The following is an 18,181-nucleotide window of genomic DNA, read 5'->3' on the forward strand; positions in this document are numbered from 1 at the left end:
CAACCTGAATGCCTTCGTGTGTCTAGCCCCCACCCACAATTATCTTCAGTGATGAATTTGAATTCAACCATAGACGAAAGGTCTATCCAGTCTGTTTGGCCTTCGTAATGATTATTATATTCATCGTGTGAACATAACTGACATAAGTTGCTTTGTATTGCTTTTTATGGTTGAAATCGGTGGTTTCTTCGTGTACTGATACACGAAACTCTGACGCCAGGCGCGAAATTCTGGATCCAGTAAATGCCATTTTACTTGATATGTACGAGGAAGTTGAAGAGAACCGTTGTCCAGTGCAGTTCGTGTTTTTACGGGAAATCCGATGTTTTTGAACGCGACATAAAGAGCTATGGTTTAAAGACTGGGAAGGACGCTAAAAAGAAAATGGACATCGATCGACTGTAGCCCAGTAAGACCGATTATTTGTCACCATATTTGTAAGACATCGATGCAGCTAACACGTAGTGGCAAATCTAGCGACGAACATGCATCGATTTGCTGAATACTATGTTTCTCCAAGCATCAGCTGCTAGCTCGATGGCTAACCTAGCAACGTTTGCTAACTTATAGCATAGCGTTTTGACATTGACCACCAGCTGAAGGCTAGCAAAGTGGCGTCTGTTAGCAAACGGTACCATATGAATCAGATCAGAATCACGGATCTTCTTTCATGAGCTAAATGTTATGCTGACAGCATTATCACAGTCTTGCTAGACCTGTCGATTGCTTGGCCAGCCATCGAAATTAATGGACGTTATTGCTTGTGTTAACGTTCGTGGATTCCATAGCAACAGCAACGAATTTTACAAGGCGTGTGATGGATTGCTAATATCAGATCGTGGAGCACGAAAAAAGGTGGAGATTTAATATTGTTTTTTACAGTATGTGCAAGTAATTTCCGGGAGAGTTGTGCTGCTGCTTGTGTTGTAGGCGGGTCTGAAGGCTGCCTCGGGATGTCGCTGTTATTATTTGTTTTGACTGGCATGTCAAACGTCGGCGACCGATGTCAAGCATTGCAGGCGGGGAAATCGGTTCTTTGGGTAATTAATTCGAATCTTTCAATTAGTCGATTAGACAGCGATCGCATGAGCAACAGGCAAATAGCTAAGTAAAACTCACAGTATCTGCCCAAATGGTCAGCCATTGCTAACTTAGTATTGTGTCTGTTTAGTTGTATGATGGCAAGTGGGAGATACTGGCTCTAGGTAAACTGCTAACTCACTGAGCAAACAAATTACTCACATTTTTGATCATATGGTGGTAGTCTACACGGCTGAATAATGTGTTCAAATCCAAATAGAAGAAGTTGATTCAGCATTTGAGCTACTTAAACATTTGCAACTGAACAGTCAAATGACTGTACAAACAAATCACTCCTGTCCTGTCCTGTCCTTAGGCAGATAAAAATCACTTTGATGTTGAATCAAACATGTAGGCTATGCTGTAAGAGTCCCCGGGCACTGCATGCTGGCTGCCCATTGCTCCTAATAGTTAGGATGGGTCACAATTCAGAGAAGGAATTTCCCTTCGGGCATCAATAAAGATTAACCCTTACCCTAACCCTTAACGCTTACTCAAATCATTATTAATGCCTGTTTTGTGTTTACAGCTACACTTAAGTATGAAAAACTGTACATTTGTAATTTTGATTCAGTTCCCTCAGGGTGAGCCATATCTGTTTCCCCCTGTATTTTTATTTATTTATTTATTTTTTTTTAGCAAGAAATAGGCTAAACCACTTGATTTTCCACAAATACTGGTTTTGCATATACTTGAGGAGCAAAGCGTTGCATCAGAACCTGTTTTTTTTACCAACTACTGTGTGTGTGTGTGTGTGTGTGTGTGTGTGTTTGTGTGTGTGTTTGTGTGTGTGTTTGTCTGTGCCTGTTCAAGCACTATGGTAGCATTAAAATGTCAAAATTAAATCCTTCACCAGTCATCAACAATGTTGTTCCATTGGTTAAAGGCCCAGACACACCAAACCAACATCAAAGAAGTAGCGATGACAAAGGCAGACTATTGCGTCACTTCACATTGCCGGTGTTGGGGCCAAAAGGTTGCAGTTGAATACACCACAAAGACTCCAGCCAGCAGCCAACTAACACTTATGTTGTGCACCCACATGAGAGGAGATAACTCTCCATACCAGCAGTAGCATACTCCTAGTGGAGAATATGTCTAATGAGAAGCTGCAAATGGCACTGGCATGCACTGATTTGCTAACAGCCAATCAGAGTGATCCCTCTCAGAGGTAAGCTCTGCCGGCGATTCAACACATGCAATTGGCCAGAAAGCCTCTGACAGGGGTTCGACTAGTGCCAACAGTGCAGGACACTCCGCACGGCCAACCATTGGCTTGGTGTGTCACAGCTTTAAGACACTGAATGGCTAGTTATTGAGTCATTGTAAGTCACTCTGGATAACATCAGCTAAATGTATATGTGGTTGTCTGCTTCTGTCACAGGCTGTCTCTGTCAGACTGGCTGGCATTTAGCGAAGGAACTTTGGGGAAAGAGGTGGAAAGGCCACAGCTCAGAGTCATGGAGGCCCGGTTTGGCAACATGGTGTTCAGCTCCAGCTTCGACTCAGGGAACCTGGCACGTGTGGAGAAGGTCGACAGGAGCAATTTGTGTCCTCCTGTTGATGCGCCCTCTGCTGGGAGTGCCCCGTCAGGGCCCAGCATCACCCCTGACTACGAGTTCAATGTATGGACACAGCCAGATTGTGCTGGAACAGAAAATGAAAATGGAAACAGGTACCTTTGTAGCTCTCTTTCTCTTTAGGCCATTTTACACTGTTGCTGGTAAAAACATATGGTGTTAGAAAATGGCATGAGGAACGGTGCCTCAAAGATACATCTGTGTTAACTTGGTGTGCAAAGCCTGTACGTACAGCTCCATTACTCACAGTGTCCCACACGCTGTGTTTGTGCATTAGGTCATGGTTCTACTTCAGCGTGCGGGGTGCAGTGCCCGGGAAGATACTGAAGATCAATGTGATGAACATGAACAAACAGAGTAAGCTCTACAGCCAGGGCATGGCTCCCCTGGTACGCACACTACCTGGCAAAACCCGCTGGGAGAGGGTCCGGGACAGACCCACCTTTGAGGTACATACACAGTCGATTTCAGAATGGATTTTTCATTACTGATAATGAAACTTTAAGACAAACCATTTGAAAATACAAACAAAACAGATGGAAAAAGGCTACTCTGTTATGATACTTCCAGAATTTAGGAATATATTAGAGTGGATTTATTCCTCTGGATGATACATTGAGTGACAACAGTTGATACTGCATACCTCCTTTTTTTCTTCCCTTGCCTCCTCTTTTTGTGTTACATTGTCATCCAGATGGTGGATAACCAGTTCATCCTGTCGTTCACCCACCGGTTGTTGGAGGTGCGAGGGGCGACCACCTTCTTCTCCTTCTGCTACCCTTTCTCCTACAGCGAGAGCCAGGAGATGCTGCAACAGCTGGACCAGAGTTATCCCAACGCTGCTCAGCTCAGTCCTAGCAGGTGGAGTGCAACACACACACACACACACACACACACACACAAAGTGCATGCTACTTGGTTCCATTTTGTTTATAAAATTATATTAACTTGGTCTCTCTCATTTTCATTCCCTTTCCATCTTTCTGCATTCCATCTTTGTGCATTCTGCCCCAGTCCTCCAGGCAGTGTGTATTACCACAGGGAGCTTCTGTGCCACTCTCTGGATGGGAACAGGGTAGACCTGCTTACTGTGACCAACTGCGGTGGGATGCAGGAGGAGAGAGAGCCTCGCCTGTCCAAGCTGTTCCCCGACACCAACACCCCCCGACCACACCGCTTCTCCAGCAAAAGGGTGCATACAAATTACCCAGTTCCCGACTCTCTACACTCTCTCCTGGCACTTGTCCTAGTTCACCAAGTATTCTCTTTCATAATGATTGATGCCTTTATGGCTTTTAATGACAGTGTTTTGATAGTCAGGCTGGGAAGCACTCAGAGCATTGATCAAGATAATGATATAGAATCATCTTGCAGTGCGGTTCATAAAGCTGACTACAGGCTTTTTTTTTTTGTGTTTGCAGGTGTTTTTCCTCAGTAGCCGAGTGCACCCTGGGGAGACTCCCTCAGCCTTTGTGTTTAATGGCTTCCTCAACTTCATCTTGAGAAAAGACGACCCGCGAGCTCACGCACTTAGAAACATGTTTGTCTTCAAGCTCATTCCAATGCTCAACCCAGATGGGGTGGTCCGTGGGCACTATAGGTATGACGTGTGCACGTGTGGACTATCTTAGCAACAAACTGTAAATATCCTCTGGCTCTGGGATCAGATAGTGTCTGTATATTCCAGATTATATGACCTCCAGATTATATACAAGGTTCCATTCCAATTAGGTCAGTGTCTGTACACTTAAATGGAATAGAACCTTAATTAATGTCATTAATAACACCTTTATCTGCCTGCTATTTCACGTGAAAATGGCTGCTGTGAAAAGGTCTGTTGCAGCCAGAGAGTTTACAAAGATATCACTCTTTTTCCATTTTACTTTTTGGAAAAAATAGGCACAATAACTTCACATATTCACAATAAATCAGATGCTCCCTAGGCAGTCAGAGTGAAAATGTCAGTCGTGACTGTTGTCAGTAGACTACCCTAGGAAACTGAGCTTAAACATAGCACAGAGCTTGCTGAAGTCATATCAAGTTCAGATTCAAATGTGTATGTGCATTGTGTACTACAATTTCAGTGTTTCTTAGCAGCGCTGGCTGTGCAGAGACATTATCAGTTACAGTGAGGGAATGTGTGGTGTGATCAGTGTGATCGTCTCCTGAAGCTGTTATCGCTGCAGCAGTGTGTCTCTCTGTCATGCAGGACTGATTCCAGGGGTGTCAACTTGAACAGACAGTACTTGAACCCCAGTCCTGAGCTGCACCCTTCCATCTATGCAGCCAAAACACTGTTGCTCTACCACCACACGCACAACCGCCTGCACAACACAGTGCAGAGCAGCCCCATACACACATCAACCATTCCCCTCAACTCCAAACCCACCAATCAGCACCAAGGTCTCCCACTCACTGCCATGGAAGTCAGCCTGAACCAACGAAACACAGAGAAGGATGCTGATCCCGCCCAGCCGGATGTTCCAATGGTAACAGAGGAGAACGCCTGGACCACCTCGGAAATGGGGAAGGGCGACCAGAACAGTTCGTCAAGCTCCTCAGAGACGGTGGCCCCAGCTACTGTAGAGGAGTCAGTCACACAAGAGGAGGAGCAGGAGCCCGTCCCGCCCCAAGAGGGAGGCGTGGCCTATTATGTGGACTTGCATGGCCATGCCTCCAAACGGGGATGCTTCATGTACGGAAACAGCCTTTCTGACGAGAGCCAGCAGGTTAATATTAGTTTATTTATTTACCACCCGTCAACCCCCAGTGATTCGATTCAGTGTCTTTAGTCGAAATGTTATATCCATTAAATATATGCGTGCCATAATGTGAGACTACTTTTCCCTTTTGAAATGTGAGAAAACAGACAAGACAATTATGTATACATTATTTATTCAACCAAATATTGACAAAAAAGTTGAAATTCATAGTATGATGAATAATTTGATCTGAACCTCCTATCGATTCAGTCTGAAGTCAGAGTGATTCATGTTATTTAAATTTTTTTAAGAGATCAATGGAGCTGATGCCGCAGAATTTATAATTGATGCAATGAAGGAACTACAGCCCTATCCCAACAAATTTCTGTGCCTCCTCTCTCTGCAGGTAGAGAACATGTTGTACCCAAGGCTTATCGCCGTGAACTCTGCCCACTTTGATTTCCTGGGCTGTAACTTCTCCGAGAAGAACATGTATGCCAGAGACAAAAGGGATGGCCAATCTAAAGAGGGCAGCGGACGGGTGGCCATTCACAAAGCTATAGGGCTGCTGCACAGGTCAGAGATTGGTGGTTACATACCAGAGTTTAAACAAGTACTTGTTCAGTTATTAAATGTATATGGCTTGGCTTGGCTTATAATCATGCATGTGTTGTTGGCCTCCCACACAGCTACACTTTGGAGTGCAACTACAACACAGGAAGAACAATGAACACCATTCCACCTGCCTGCCACGACAATGGACGGGCAACACCCCCGCCACCCCCATCATTCCCCCCAAAATATACTCCAGAAATATTTGAACAGGTAGGAGCACAATTTGTAATAAAGTCGTTTGTTTTCAAGGGTTCTGTCTCACTTTGTTGGAAGTGTGATTTTTTTCAGTCTTAGTTTCAGGATCAGTCTTAGTTTCAGGTGCTTTTGACTGACATTTATTTCTATATACGCCCATACTTTTTTTCCGTTCCATTTGAACTGAACTTACCTGAAGTTTGCCTGTGCGTCAGGTGGGACGCGCGGTGGCCATCTCGGCCCTGGACATGGCGGAGTGTAACCCCTGGCCACGGCTGGTGCTGTCAGAGCACAGCTGCCTGACGAACCTCCGTGCTTGGATCCTCAAGCACGTCCGCAACACCAAAGGCCTGTCCACGCACATCCACGCTCATGCTCCGCCGCGGATAACCCACAGCTGCAGCAAGGCCTCACCTCCAAAGAGCTTCAACAAGTGAGTGTACACACAGAAAAATGCTTTTTAAGTAAAGTTTTTTTTTGTTTTGTTTTGTTTTTTTGTAAAGCAGTGCAGGGTTGTCCATCTGGGCATTACAAACACACTGAGCTTTAGATTTAAAAATTGGGCCTGGGGCAGCCTAGTGATCAGAGATTATGATGTAACTGAACTAAAGCCTCATCAACTGTTGAAGTATCCATGAGCAACACACTGTTGGGATGTGTTGTATAAGCTACTGGATGCCTGGACTTTCTTTGTAATCAATACACTTTCTATCTATCTATCTATCTATCTATCTATCTGAAGCCCAGCTCATTTATTATAAATTGCCTAGGATAAGAGTGTAAGCTGAATACAGCTATAAAAAATCCAGTTTTTCTCTTGAAAGGATGACACAGCATTTTTTCTCAGGTATTGAACCTCTCTTTATAGACATGAACAGCCACAAGCGACCACTTCTGCCCTCTTCTTTGCACTAGAGCCTGACTGAGGCTTGCCGATGATAGTGGCAGATATTGGTTCATTCCAGATATATCAATACTATTGTATATGTTGGCCAATATGCAAAGAAACAAGGTACATAAGATCATTTAAAGATATTATTAACTTGTCCAGCAGACTGTGTTAAATAATTATATTCATTATTCAACTGTGATCTATCAAGCCTCCAGTGTTTATTACAGCTATTGGATTAACAATTTATGTATAAAAAAGTCCAGCATATACTTACTGGGAGTTTTTACTCCCAAACACTGGTCTTGGTATTTGCCTCACTAACGGCCTGGCTCTAGCATTTGCAAATGACCTCGCTGAATGTGCTGTGTGTGCGGCAGCTCTCTGTCCAGCTCGGCGTCGGAGAACACCCTGAGTCGTGTCCGCTCCAACAGCCACAGTAGCAGCAGCCAGACGCCGTCGCCCAAGATTCACACCTCGCCCAGCTTCACTTTCGGCTGCCCTCCGGCCCGAACGCACGCACAGCACAACACACACACTGGCGTCCGTGGAGGCAACAAGACACTTGGCCCAGTCAGGGGTAAGACGATCTCTCCTCCATCTGCCTGTTTTCTCTGTCTGGTCTTTGCATTTTCTATCCCTTCTCTCCACGGGTGTTCCTCCAGTCTCTCTGTCTCCGCATCACACCCTCTGTCACTGTCTTTTTTTCTCTCTCTCTCTTGCGATCCATCTGTGTTCCTGTTAATTGGCATTGCTATGAAGACTGATGACTGCTTATGTTGGCATTCTTTAGTGAAGCCAGGCCCTGTGGTGAAGCGAGAAGGCTGTATCCATATCTGGCCTGGAATAGACACTTTCCACAGTAGTCATTTTGACATGAAAACCCAGGGTAAACACAGGCGTTACTGATGACATTAATTAAGGTTCTGTTCTGCTTTGGCCTAACAGAGCCAGGGCCCTGCTGCTGTGGCTTGGGAAAGCTCTGGTAGATTTAAATGGAATGGAACTTAAACCTAAATGAATGTCTTGTAACACCTGGGTCTGCCCTGCGTTTTCATGTCAAAATGGCTGCAGTGAAAAAGGTCTGTTGGTTTGATTTTTAGAGACTAACAAATGGGTTCATATCCTGGTTGGCTCTAGCCTCTATCCTCAGCATGACCCCTGCATAACCCTCACATGGCCCCAGGACCTCCACCACTGCTGTCTCTGCATGCTCTTTGTCACCACCACAGTGGGCCCTACCCTGACTGAGGACAACTGAAAAGCTATGGTGTAGGACTTACTAATGTAACTGAATCGATATGGAATCAGATCAAATTGAAATTGGTATTGAATTTGTTGAACCTTGAGAAGCTGGATCGAATGAGGAAATCAGTACCATTACTCAGACATTACAATACATTTCCATACAAAGGGCAAGGAAATAAGATAAGATAAGATAAGATAAGATATTCCTTTATTAGTCCCACAGTGGGGAAATTTCAAGCATTACAGCAGCAATGTAAATAAAAGAAAAAATAAAAGCAATATAGCGAAAAATATTGCAGTATTCAGCGTTATCTATGTTTTTGTTTTTTGTTAGTGCAGGTCTACGGCATCTCCATAGCAGTTTTATTTCAACAGTGGACCTTCTAAAATGTGATCCCATAGTCACCCACAACATTCAGTCTTTCTCAGTACACTGACTGCTAGCTCTGTATCACTAGGCTTATAGTCAGGTGTAGGGCAACTGTTGTGTGTGTATGTGTGAGATTGTGCACACTTGCACGTGCCCCGCATGTGTCTGAGCTGGTGTGTGTGTGTGTGTGTTTGTGTGTGTGTCTCTCTCTCTCAGATGGTAAGCCTCAGGAGAAGAGACGCACCCCCCACCACCGCTCCGTCCTCCGATCTCCCAGCAACAGCCACACACCCGCCCGCCCCCCACTCTCACCCCCTTCCTCCTCCTCGTCCTCGTCCTCCTCAGTGTGCGCAGCGGGCTCCTGTCCGCTCCCGGCCTCCGTCAGCATGACAGGTCTGTACTCCCTGCAGCCCCCCAGCCTCTCCACCCTGCTCCCCTCCCTGCAGGCGCTGCCTCGCCCCGGCCTGCTCTCCAAACTGAGCCCCCTGCTGCTCCAGAGCCTGCCGCCCCCGCAGGCCACCAACTCTCCAACTGGGTCCAGCCAGGACTGAATATGACCTACCGTTTGTGTGTGTGTGTGTGTGTGTGTGTGTGTGTGTGTGTGTGTGTGTGTGTGTGTGTGTGTGTGTGTGTGTATATGTGTGTGTATATGTGTGTGTGTCTGTGTGTGTGTGCACAGGTGCAATGAGGAAGTGCTTTAAATGGCTTGGACTGCCAGCAGAGTGGGATTTGCCACATCCAACAGTTACAGAGCAGACAGATAGTCAGTTAAGCAAAACCACTTACTTGATTGTACCCCAATCGTCCCGATGTGGCATACCCCACCCCGCCTGGAGCTCCAATTGGGATAAAACCAACAAGCGCTAACTACTGTCCAGTCTGATGTGAATGTGCAGCTGAAAGATAATTGGTGCTAGACATAACTATTTTTACATTCCTCTTTTTTCCTTTTGCCTTTTCACATATCTGTGTAATTACATATCTACAGTATCTATTCTGCACCTTAGGGTAAAAAAAAAAAACAAAAAAACAAAAAACAGTAAAAACATTGCTGACATTTTATCACACACTGGGTAATGCACACTTATAGAGGTTTATGGTTTCATTCTCTGTAAATAAAACAGACTGGGCTTCATAGCCTCCACTGTCCCAGCAGCGTACAGTAATACTAGAAATACTATACTAATGGAATACACTCAGAACAAGCCTTCTTTTCTGTTTGTAGCCAAGTAATAAGCTAAGAAGAATCACTAAGTTGCTGTGTAGATACTCAATAACCAGGAGTGTGAGTATTTAGAAATTCTTCAGTTTTCATTACTTTATAAAGGGAATGTTTTCTTGTGTTTTTCCTCAGTATTTCTGTTCCGGATCATTTTCCTGTTAGCTTGACTGATGTGGTTTTTCTTTTGATCTGTTCCACTTTCATTTTCTTCAGTTCTCTGGACAGATGAGTGATCTCTTTCATTCCGCACTATGTGTACTTCATTTCTCTTTTTGAGAAAAGGATTTTCAGAATCAGAATACCGTGGTGTCTGTTTCTGTAATATATTGTAAAGCACCTTCTTGTATTATGTTGTTGTTTTTTTTTTATGTTTTAATTTTACATGTTAATATGTAACAGTGCAGGCGAAGGCTGGCTACACCCTCCCACTGCATTCAAATTTATATGTTGTTACACTTCAAAGAGTAGGACTGAGCATACTCTGCACTAGATTTACGTTGTAGACTGAGTTTTAAAAGAGACTTCATTTTATTTTTGTATGCGAGTCTGTGATTCATGTCTGATGGTTTCATAGTTGTGAAACTCATGTCATTCCAATGTTGGTCCAATCCTGGCCTGTGGGATTTTGAAGGAGCCAATGAAAACATTATGTGAAGAAACATTATGTGGACCATCACCGGCTTTAATTCTTCTAAAGATGGGTTAACCTTAGAGTTGCGGTGGAAAGGGCTGAAATTTGTTGTTTGCCAAAAAGCGATATAATCTGCAATAATTAGTTTGGATCAGTATTTTGACCACGTCAGTGTTTGGGATTATTTATAAGTGTTCATAATTTACAGGAAAACGAAATGAAAGAAAACTCCAATGTCTCATTAGTTGTAAATATAGTTCTGAGTTGTTGTTGTTTTTTTTTCCTTTATTTTTTTCTCTTACATATTAAGCATCTGAATAAGCTGTCAGTTTCCTCATTTAAAGTGTTTGTATTCATTATTTATTCAAGCACATCCATTTGTGTTTCCTGGTGTAAATTGGATGTATACCAGTGGAAGCTGGACTTTTTAGAAGTATTGCTGAGCCACACAGTTCATCATGGCAGGTATATAGTAGGCTATAGGTGCTTAAAACTGATATATTATGTGGGTAGCAAAGATGAGAAACTTATATCTCTTTATGGTTATTGAACCTCCGCTGAACTACATGTAAGCTTTGTGGAATGTGATCATATGTGAGATTATAGTGTTTTGTCTTTAACACAGTTCACGTGGTGTCATCCCAGTAATTGATGATACTCTCCAGAGATTTGATTGGCTAAAGCCGAAAATGGTGTGTGTTTTAGGACCTGGAGAGGGTTGTATGACCAGTAGATAGACTAGCACTTTCTGGGATAAACATAGCATTCACATATATCTGGCTCATGAGAGACGTTTTAGAGCGAGCACATTCTAAATGGCCTTTCCATTCTGTAGCTGTTGTCTGTTCCAGTGCTGTTCGTCAGTGTAGCTATGGTGTGCCTTGCTGTGTTCTTTGTCGTAAGCAGTAGGTGCTCGAGTCTCCAGCCGTTCTCTTTGCTAGAGCAACTGGATTCCAGTGTGATCCGGTGGTGGCGTCCCTCCCTTGCCTCCTCATCTGCTCTGGCCTTGAGCCGGAGAAATGTATCCTCACAAGAGGCTGTGGAGAAGGACAAAAACACTGAGCGGCTGTGACTGAAACTTCATTGCCAGTTTAGTGGGCATTTTGAGTATACAATGTCCCTAACTTTGATAGAATACTATCAAGGTTAGGGACATTTAAAGGACTCAGTTTTGGCATGTAATACACAGTATATGACTCCAGATAATAATATTTGGATTATGGAGTAAAGGGGCATTAAGTAATTTATGACTTTAAAGGGTACACAATGCGAAATTTGCCACGGGTCAGTTGAAGTGAGGACCTTGAGGACCAGCTGACAAAAAACATGGAATAAGCACATAATCAGTGAGTCAGTCAAAGAATGACAACCATGTAGGCTCAACCATCAGATTATGTGCTTATTTTATGTTTTATGTCAGTTCAGTCAACCCTCTGGAGTTTGCATAGCGCACCTTTAATTGACCAAGGAACTGCAGCTTCAGAAGATCATTGGCCTGTAACTGACAGTAATATAAGTCGCATTTTCAAAACTTTCAAAAACTATTTTGCAATATAGTACTGCTTTGGCATTTGATTTAGTCTCATAATGTCGTCCTCCACCTCTGAGTAGGTGAAGAACAGAAAGCACGGGCCTCGAGAGAGTTTTTAAAAACCTCATTTTTCAGCACATGGTGAAGTAATCACTGAATCTTTGGTATTGATCAACAGTTCTATCAGCCCCCACTGTAAACATGGCAGCAGTCTTACTTAATGCACCTTTAAAATTACTACATTATTAATTATAATGTAGGTCTGGGCTCACGTCTTACGATGTCGTTGGAGCTTTCAGTTTGAGCTTTCAGTTCAGAACCAATGCCCCAGAAACTATGGAGAGTATAGTCTTAACCTGCTTTCGCACTGTGAACTTTGATATCCTGTTTCCATACTGTTTGAGTCCTGAAGCTGTTTGCTCCGCTCAGAATGACGCGAAGCGCTTTAGGCAGACACACAGTGCATACTCACATTCTCACTAGGTCTTTCTGCATTATATTCCTTATGAGATTGTGCCGTTTCCTTCAACGTGGTGCTAACCTTCTATACCTGACTACGGTTAAGTGTTTGTAACATCCTTACCGATATCATCCTCTTGAGTGTCCTGCTGTCTTTTACCCCTTCTCTGTTTAACCTCTGGAATAAAAGCTATCCCTTTGTGGAGAAACTGTGTGTGGCTCTTCTACTCTCCCTTGACTCTGTGTCAAATTAGTGTGTATCTGTTCAGACACTCCCAGATAGTCATCTCTGTCTCTCTGTGTTACAGTCCCAACAAAGTTTCTTTTTTTTTTTTTTTTGTCGACCTGGATTGGGTGTGTGCATTTGAAAGATGTATTATTCACCTCTCATCTGCTGTCTCTTCTGTCTTCCCTCGGCCCCACGTTGTGATGTCCCTCACTCTGGTTGACAGGCCTCAGCTGCCCAGACTTTCAGGCTGGTGGACCCAGTTCACTGGGTCGATCTAAGAGGCCTTTCCCCATGCGGCCTGCGCGAGGTGGGAGAGTGGGACGGTCTCTTACCTTCACTCATCACCCTACAGAGGCATCCACAGAGGTTAGCTCACCTGGCTGACTCAGTCACAACAAGGAGCAAACCACCTCCAGCTCATGCATTACTGTTTTTTTGGGGGGTTTTTTTGTGCCATATACCGTATAAACTGCTTTTCAAAGTTTCACCAAGTGTTTCCATGTGTCGCAGACTGCTAGAAATATGGGGCCCGATCACATCCTTTCCTCCATCGAATTCAGCAAGTGAGTGGCATATCTTGAGTGTGCTTATGTGTTTATACGTACAGAGACCAATTCATGCCACACTGAAATTCAGTAATGACAGCAACGCGGTGGGAGATAGAATGAACATTTGACATGAAAGCAGTGCAAACAATGAGGAGGCATTTGCACTTGCCACGTTGAAATGCAGTCCACTCAGCCACATTGCATTCCACAGGCTTTAAATGTGTCAAAACTAAATACTAGGCACATCACTGTTTTTTCTTTTCTCTAAATCCTGTAGTTGTCTTTATTGCATGTCAATCAAAATAATGCAGCAGTTGAGACAAAATGGAATATAATAACATCCAAACACAGTCCAAACACAGTCTTCTGCCGAGCTGGGGGCATGGTTGAGCAATCTGCTTTGCAGCAAATTCTGCTGCAGGTGGAATCCACATTTCTCCATGCAAAATAATGAAGCAGTGTAAATGCCTCCTAAGAACTTATCTTTCAGTGTGACATGAATTCCTCTCTATAGTTCTGGGTCTGTTTTTTTTTTTTTTTTTTATCCCACTGGAGATGCTGTGATGCAAAGAAAATGAGCAGTGTGGTCCATATTCTGCAACAAGGAGAAAAATTGGAAAATAAGATGAAATTAAAGTGGGAGAACAGTGCACAATGAGGAATAGAATTAGGAATGGCATTACACATCTGCATTGCATCAGCTGAAGATTGTATATTATGGCCTTAAACCTTCTCCACGCCTTGATGAGTGGTGAAAACCGTACATACTAACCTGTCTGTTGCCTACCCAGGTGTGAGCTGCAGCCTCGGATAAGCCGCATTCCCATCCGTAGGGTGGGGTCAACTGAAACACCACCCACAAGTGACACTAACACCTCCCCCTCTAGTCATAACCCCACCATTTCTGGAGTCAAGGAGGAATCAGCCACCATGAGGGTGTGGAAACTTATCAAACCTGGCCTCCGCCGACACCTGTCACTGTCAGGCATGTACACACAACTCACATTAGTTACCGACAAAAATACTCAGTGAGAAAGGTTTGTTTTTTGGCCAGTGAGTTATCGAATGTGAGAAAGCAAAAGACTGCCAGTTTCAGATTTCTTACCTTCTCTGGTCTTCTCTGTAAACCATGTTAAAACAATCACAGCTGACACAAGGAATCTTAAGCTCACATACAGCAGAGTCAGCTGTATTTAGGTGCATTGTGAATTTATGCTCCAGCAGCAGATGTGCTGCATATAACGACATAAAAGCATGACTGCACCTCTTGGGATGGATCTCAAACTGTAATTCTTTATTCATAGGATGCCACAAATGGCACATGACACATTTACATATTTCTAACTCTTTGTTTTTCAAGCAAGTTAATGAATCTTTTTTTTAGCAAGTAAAAGTACAAAATGAAATCTGGCTTCCCTTCTTTTGATGTGTCATGAGTATACATGGTGCGCTTTTCTCTCTCTTTTTTTCTTTCTAACCTTTGTTTTCCCAGGGTAGTACTCTGAGCACGTATGCTTTTTTTCAGCCACGCCCCACTATACATTCATACAATTCCACACATTGACACCTGGGAGCTGCCCAGGACAACCACAGTCCTCACTGCTGGCCACTGAATAGCTCCACTGAGCGGTTGGTTTTGCATACGTTGCTCAAGGGCACATCAGCCGTGGGTATTGAGGGAAGCAATGTAGCTGAAATACTGATCTGTATATAGGTGTCACAACACAAAAGAGTATGTGGAATTATTTCCTGTATTTAGTTTATTTCCAATAGTATGCATCTGATTGCTTTAGACTGCACCTAGACACAGTTCACCTTTAAGTCTGTATTCACTCTGCAGGTTTATCTGGAAAAGAAGGCCCCATACAGCTAGCCTCCAAAGCACTGATGAAGGGCACAGACAGGAGTTTTCTATATAGAGGAGATGCTATCATGGAAACTGCGCCAGAGACAGAGGAAAAAACACAACAGGTGATGACACATATGCACAAATGCGATTTCAAACAGCATCTCAGCTCAAATGTAAACTCACAGATTGTCCATCAAATGACTTGGACCTCACTTGGCTGTATTTTGTTGTCTTCCAAGGATGAGGGAAATCCAGTGATCTCGCTGTCTGAACCTGTGAATGGATGAGACAGCGACCCTGTGTGGAGAGGCTGAGGAACCGCATCTGTCCTTTCAGATTCACTGATGCCTATATGCCTGCTTTTGGCTGCTTACTACCAGGCAAAATGACCATATCATGATTAAAACCGTTTAAAACTAAAAAAACAAATATCAAGAAAATGAGGACAGGATGTTGCTGTAACAAGAGGCAACTTTAAGAGCATGGTACATGTGCAATGGGGTTTTTTTAACTTTTATTTATCCAGGCAGGGCTTCCTGAATATGCTTTGTTTGAGCAGAGTCCTGCTTTAAATTTTTATCTGTCAGCTACCCAGTGCAGTCTGTCTTCTACAGCTCCACTGGAGCAGCTGGGGGTGAAGTAAGTGCCTTGCTCCACACCACCACAGTGGTACCTGTTTAGGGTAGGTAGGAGGCACACATTCACTTTCCCTATCCAGAATATCCAGACTGATCAACAGACTTGAAATATAGGGCCCTCCTGGTCGCAAGCCTTTAACATTATGGCTACAGTCACCAACATTGTACCTCTTGTTTGTGCTCTTGTAAGTTTTGAAGTTCCCTCTTTGGAAGTTGTTTCAAATGCACTGTGACCTATACTGTTTTGCACTGTTAAGTACCTATTATTCCGGATGGACACTCACACCGAGAGCACAGACCTTTACTCATAGCGGTAAGCACGGCAGCACCTTCAAAACTTTGTCTTTTTAAACTGTGACATTTTCTTTTTAAAGTGTGGCATTTAAAAAAAAAGGGAGTGAATTGTTTATTTCCTGTGTTTCCTCCAGTGTGGCAAGAAATTTTGTTTATCAAATTATATACCTCCACTTTCCCTATCACACATTCCTTTGAAGCTTTATGGCTCAAGAGCACACTTATCATAGTAATAGATCCTTTATAATAAGACAAATACTATTTTATGTAAGGAAAAGTGTGTTGCAAGCTTCTTCTTGTGCCCATTTTAATGTGATACTCATATCTTCAACACAATGACAAGTGGACCAGTCTTTACCAAATTAATGATCTTGTGACTGACATAATTATGTGTTTGAACTTGAAATAAATTTTCTGATGTGACTGTATCCAAGTTTTGTATGATGTAACCCAAAAATAATCCATTTAGCATGTTCGCATAAGATCATTACATAAGGAATTCACTGACATCAGTGTAAATAGCATTCATACATAATTTTATTACAAAAAACACACTTGTGCAGGCCTAACAACATGGAAATTCATCTCTTGTAGAGCGATGGGAGAAGGGGAATGTTGTCTCCAGCATGGTCGCATTAGTTCTCATCTCACCTGAGGGGGGAAATGTAAACAGAAGGTACAGGTTAACATTATATACCATGCAAACAATTATTCTAGTGATATTGTATGCCATTTCAACTGTGTCAAGTCACCAACAAATAATGTGCGACTACCACATTTTAACTACTGTCAGACAGAGTGTGAACTCATCAGTTGTGGATATTTATGAAGCCTAAAGACCAAAAACACCATTGGAAGCAAAAGAAGAAGGTGTGTGTGTTAAAGGTGATGGAAGAACCAAAACATGCATGGACAAAACTACAGTAGGATTTTGGTTCTTTTGTGTCCTGATGTTTCTGGGTCTCACTGTGACTTAGTTTGGGGCCAAGACTGGATAACACCAAGAACCCCTCAACTTGAGCAACCAAGAAACCAGAAATAGTGATGACTGATGCACCATCTTGGATAACCTCCACTCACTTCTAACACGAGGACTTTAAATCAACCATTTAGAGTAGTGTGCAGCAACAATGCTCTCACCTCTCCACACATACTGACGGGTGAAGTAGGAAGCTCTACTCCTGCTTCTTGGGGTTGTTGACAGCAACATAGTGGTATAACACAACCAGCAAGAACAACGACACGCCAAGCATGTTGGCGAATATCGCCAGCTGCACGTCTGTCACCATTCTGCAAGACATGAAGAGACAAACATTAGTGCAAGTGATAAGCTGCCCGACGATCTAAAATATTAAAATTGATTGATTGAGTTCTATAAGTGGTTATAAACTCTGCAGCCAAACTGAGCTGTATTTGTGCCTGTGCCGTTGCTTATGTACCAGAATATCACGCTTCCTGTCAATAAATAAATGTTAAGCACAGTGTCGCTACATCATTGACAAGTCTCTCCATTGGACTCAATGTGAATGGCTATCAGACTGTGACAGCATTGATTTTTACTGAACCCACAGCTGGTGCCAAGTAACCCATTATCGCATAAAAAGAGAAATACAATTCTATAGGCAAAAAAAATCTGCTACAGCGATGCTAGCTTGCTTTAGGTCGTAGCCTGTATCAGCATCTGCACTGAAATAACGTACAATGGCTAAAATAGATACATTCATAAGCATACGTTGGCTAACAATGCCGGTGTTACGCTAGCTAGCAGGCTACTCATTAAACCGCGACTTAACAGTAACGTTAACTTAACCGAAACACTTGTAACGGTAGATTTCCCATCTGAACAAAATCACACACAAAACCATGCTCAATGCAAAGTGGCCGAGCAAACGCTAACACTTACATTATTCCCTTGACTATGTGTGTTTTCTGCCTCGGTCAGAGCTGTTTCAGCTGCAGACTGTAGATCTGTCACTTCCGCCCGTGATGAAGGCCACGTCACGTTATTTCCAAAAGACTACATAAATAGTTTTAACAGAGCAGACAGGGAGCGCCCTGCCCGAGAGCAAAACAAAATACATTTAAAAGTGCATAAATGAAT

The 18,181-nt window shown here is 43.2% G+C and overlaps 2 protein-coding genes across 4 annotated transcripts; one reads left to right on the forward strand and one right to left on the reverse strand.

Moving 5' to 3' along the window:
• The first annotated feature begins 27 nt into the window (after positions 1 to 27).
• Positions 28 to 16,508, forward strand: agbl5 (AGBL carboxypeptidase 5). Of its 3 annotated transcripts, none has more exons than XM_030046625.1 (17): positions 28 to 409; positions 2,465 to 2,755; positions 2,938 to 3,109; positions 3,355 to 3,521; positions 3,675 to 3,852; positions 4,082 to 4,260; positions 4,870 to 5,389; positions 5,769 to 5,938; positions 6,052 to 6,187; positions 6,388 to 6,605; positions 7,442 to 7,641; positions 8,896 to 9,072; positions 12,975 to 13,117; positions 13,262 to 13,314; positions 14,091 to 14,284; positions 15,140 to 15,270; positions 15,388 to 16,508. In XM_030046625.1, exons 2-17 carry the CDS (start codon positions 2,541 to 2,543, stop codon positions 15,433 to 15,435), a joined length of 2,901 nt encoding a protein of 966 aa, XP_029902485.1. In that variant the 5' UTR covers positions 28 to 409; positions 2,465 to 2,540; the 3' UTR covers positions 15,436 to 16,508. The 3 variants fall into 3 exon arrangements, with proteins under 3 accessions (XP_029902485.1, XP_029902487.1, XP_029902486.1); XM_030046626.1 differs by lacking the exon at positions 28 to 409 and adding an exon at positions 1,020 to 1,040; XM_030046627.1 differs by lacking the exon at positions 8,896 to 9,072.
• Positions 16,509 to 16,595: 87 nt separating this feature from the next.
• ost4 (oligosaccharyltransferase complex subunit 4 (non-catalytic)) lies at positions 16,596 to 17,972 on the reverse strand. The gene is made up of 3 exons (XM_030046629.1): positions 17,891 to 17,972; positions 17,221 to 17,370; positions 16,596 to 16,731 (listed from the first exon to the last, which is right to left on the reverse strand). The coding sequence occupies exons 1-2, from the start codon at positions 17,917 to 17,919 to the stop codon at positions 17,256 to 17,258; spliced, it is 144 nt and encodes a 47-aa protein (XP_029902489.1). The 5' UTR covers positions 17,920 to 17,972; the 3' UTR covers positions 16,596 to 16,731; positions 17,221 to 17,255.
• Between the last annotated feature and the right edge of the window lie 209 nt (positions 17,973 to 18,181).

This window comes from Myripristis murdjan, chromosome 24 (genome assembly GCF_902150065.1).
Source record: "Myripristis murdjan chromosome 24, fMyrMur1.1, whole genome shotgun sequence".
Classification (NCBI taxonomy): domain Eukaryota; kingdom Metazoa; phylum Chordata; class Actinopteri; order Holocentriformes; family Holocentridae; genus Myripristis; species Myripristis murdjan.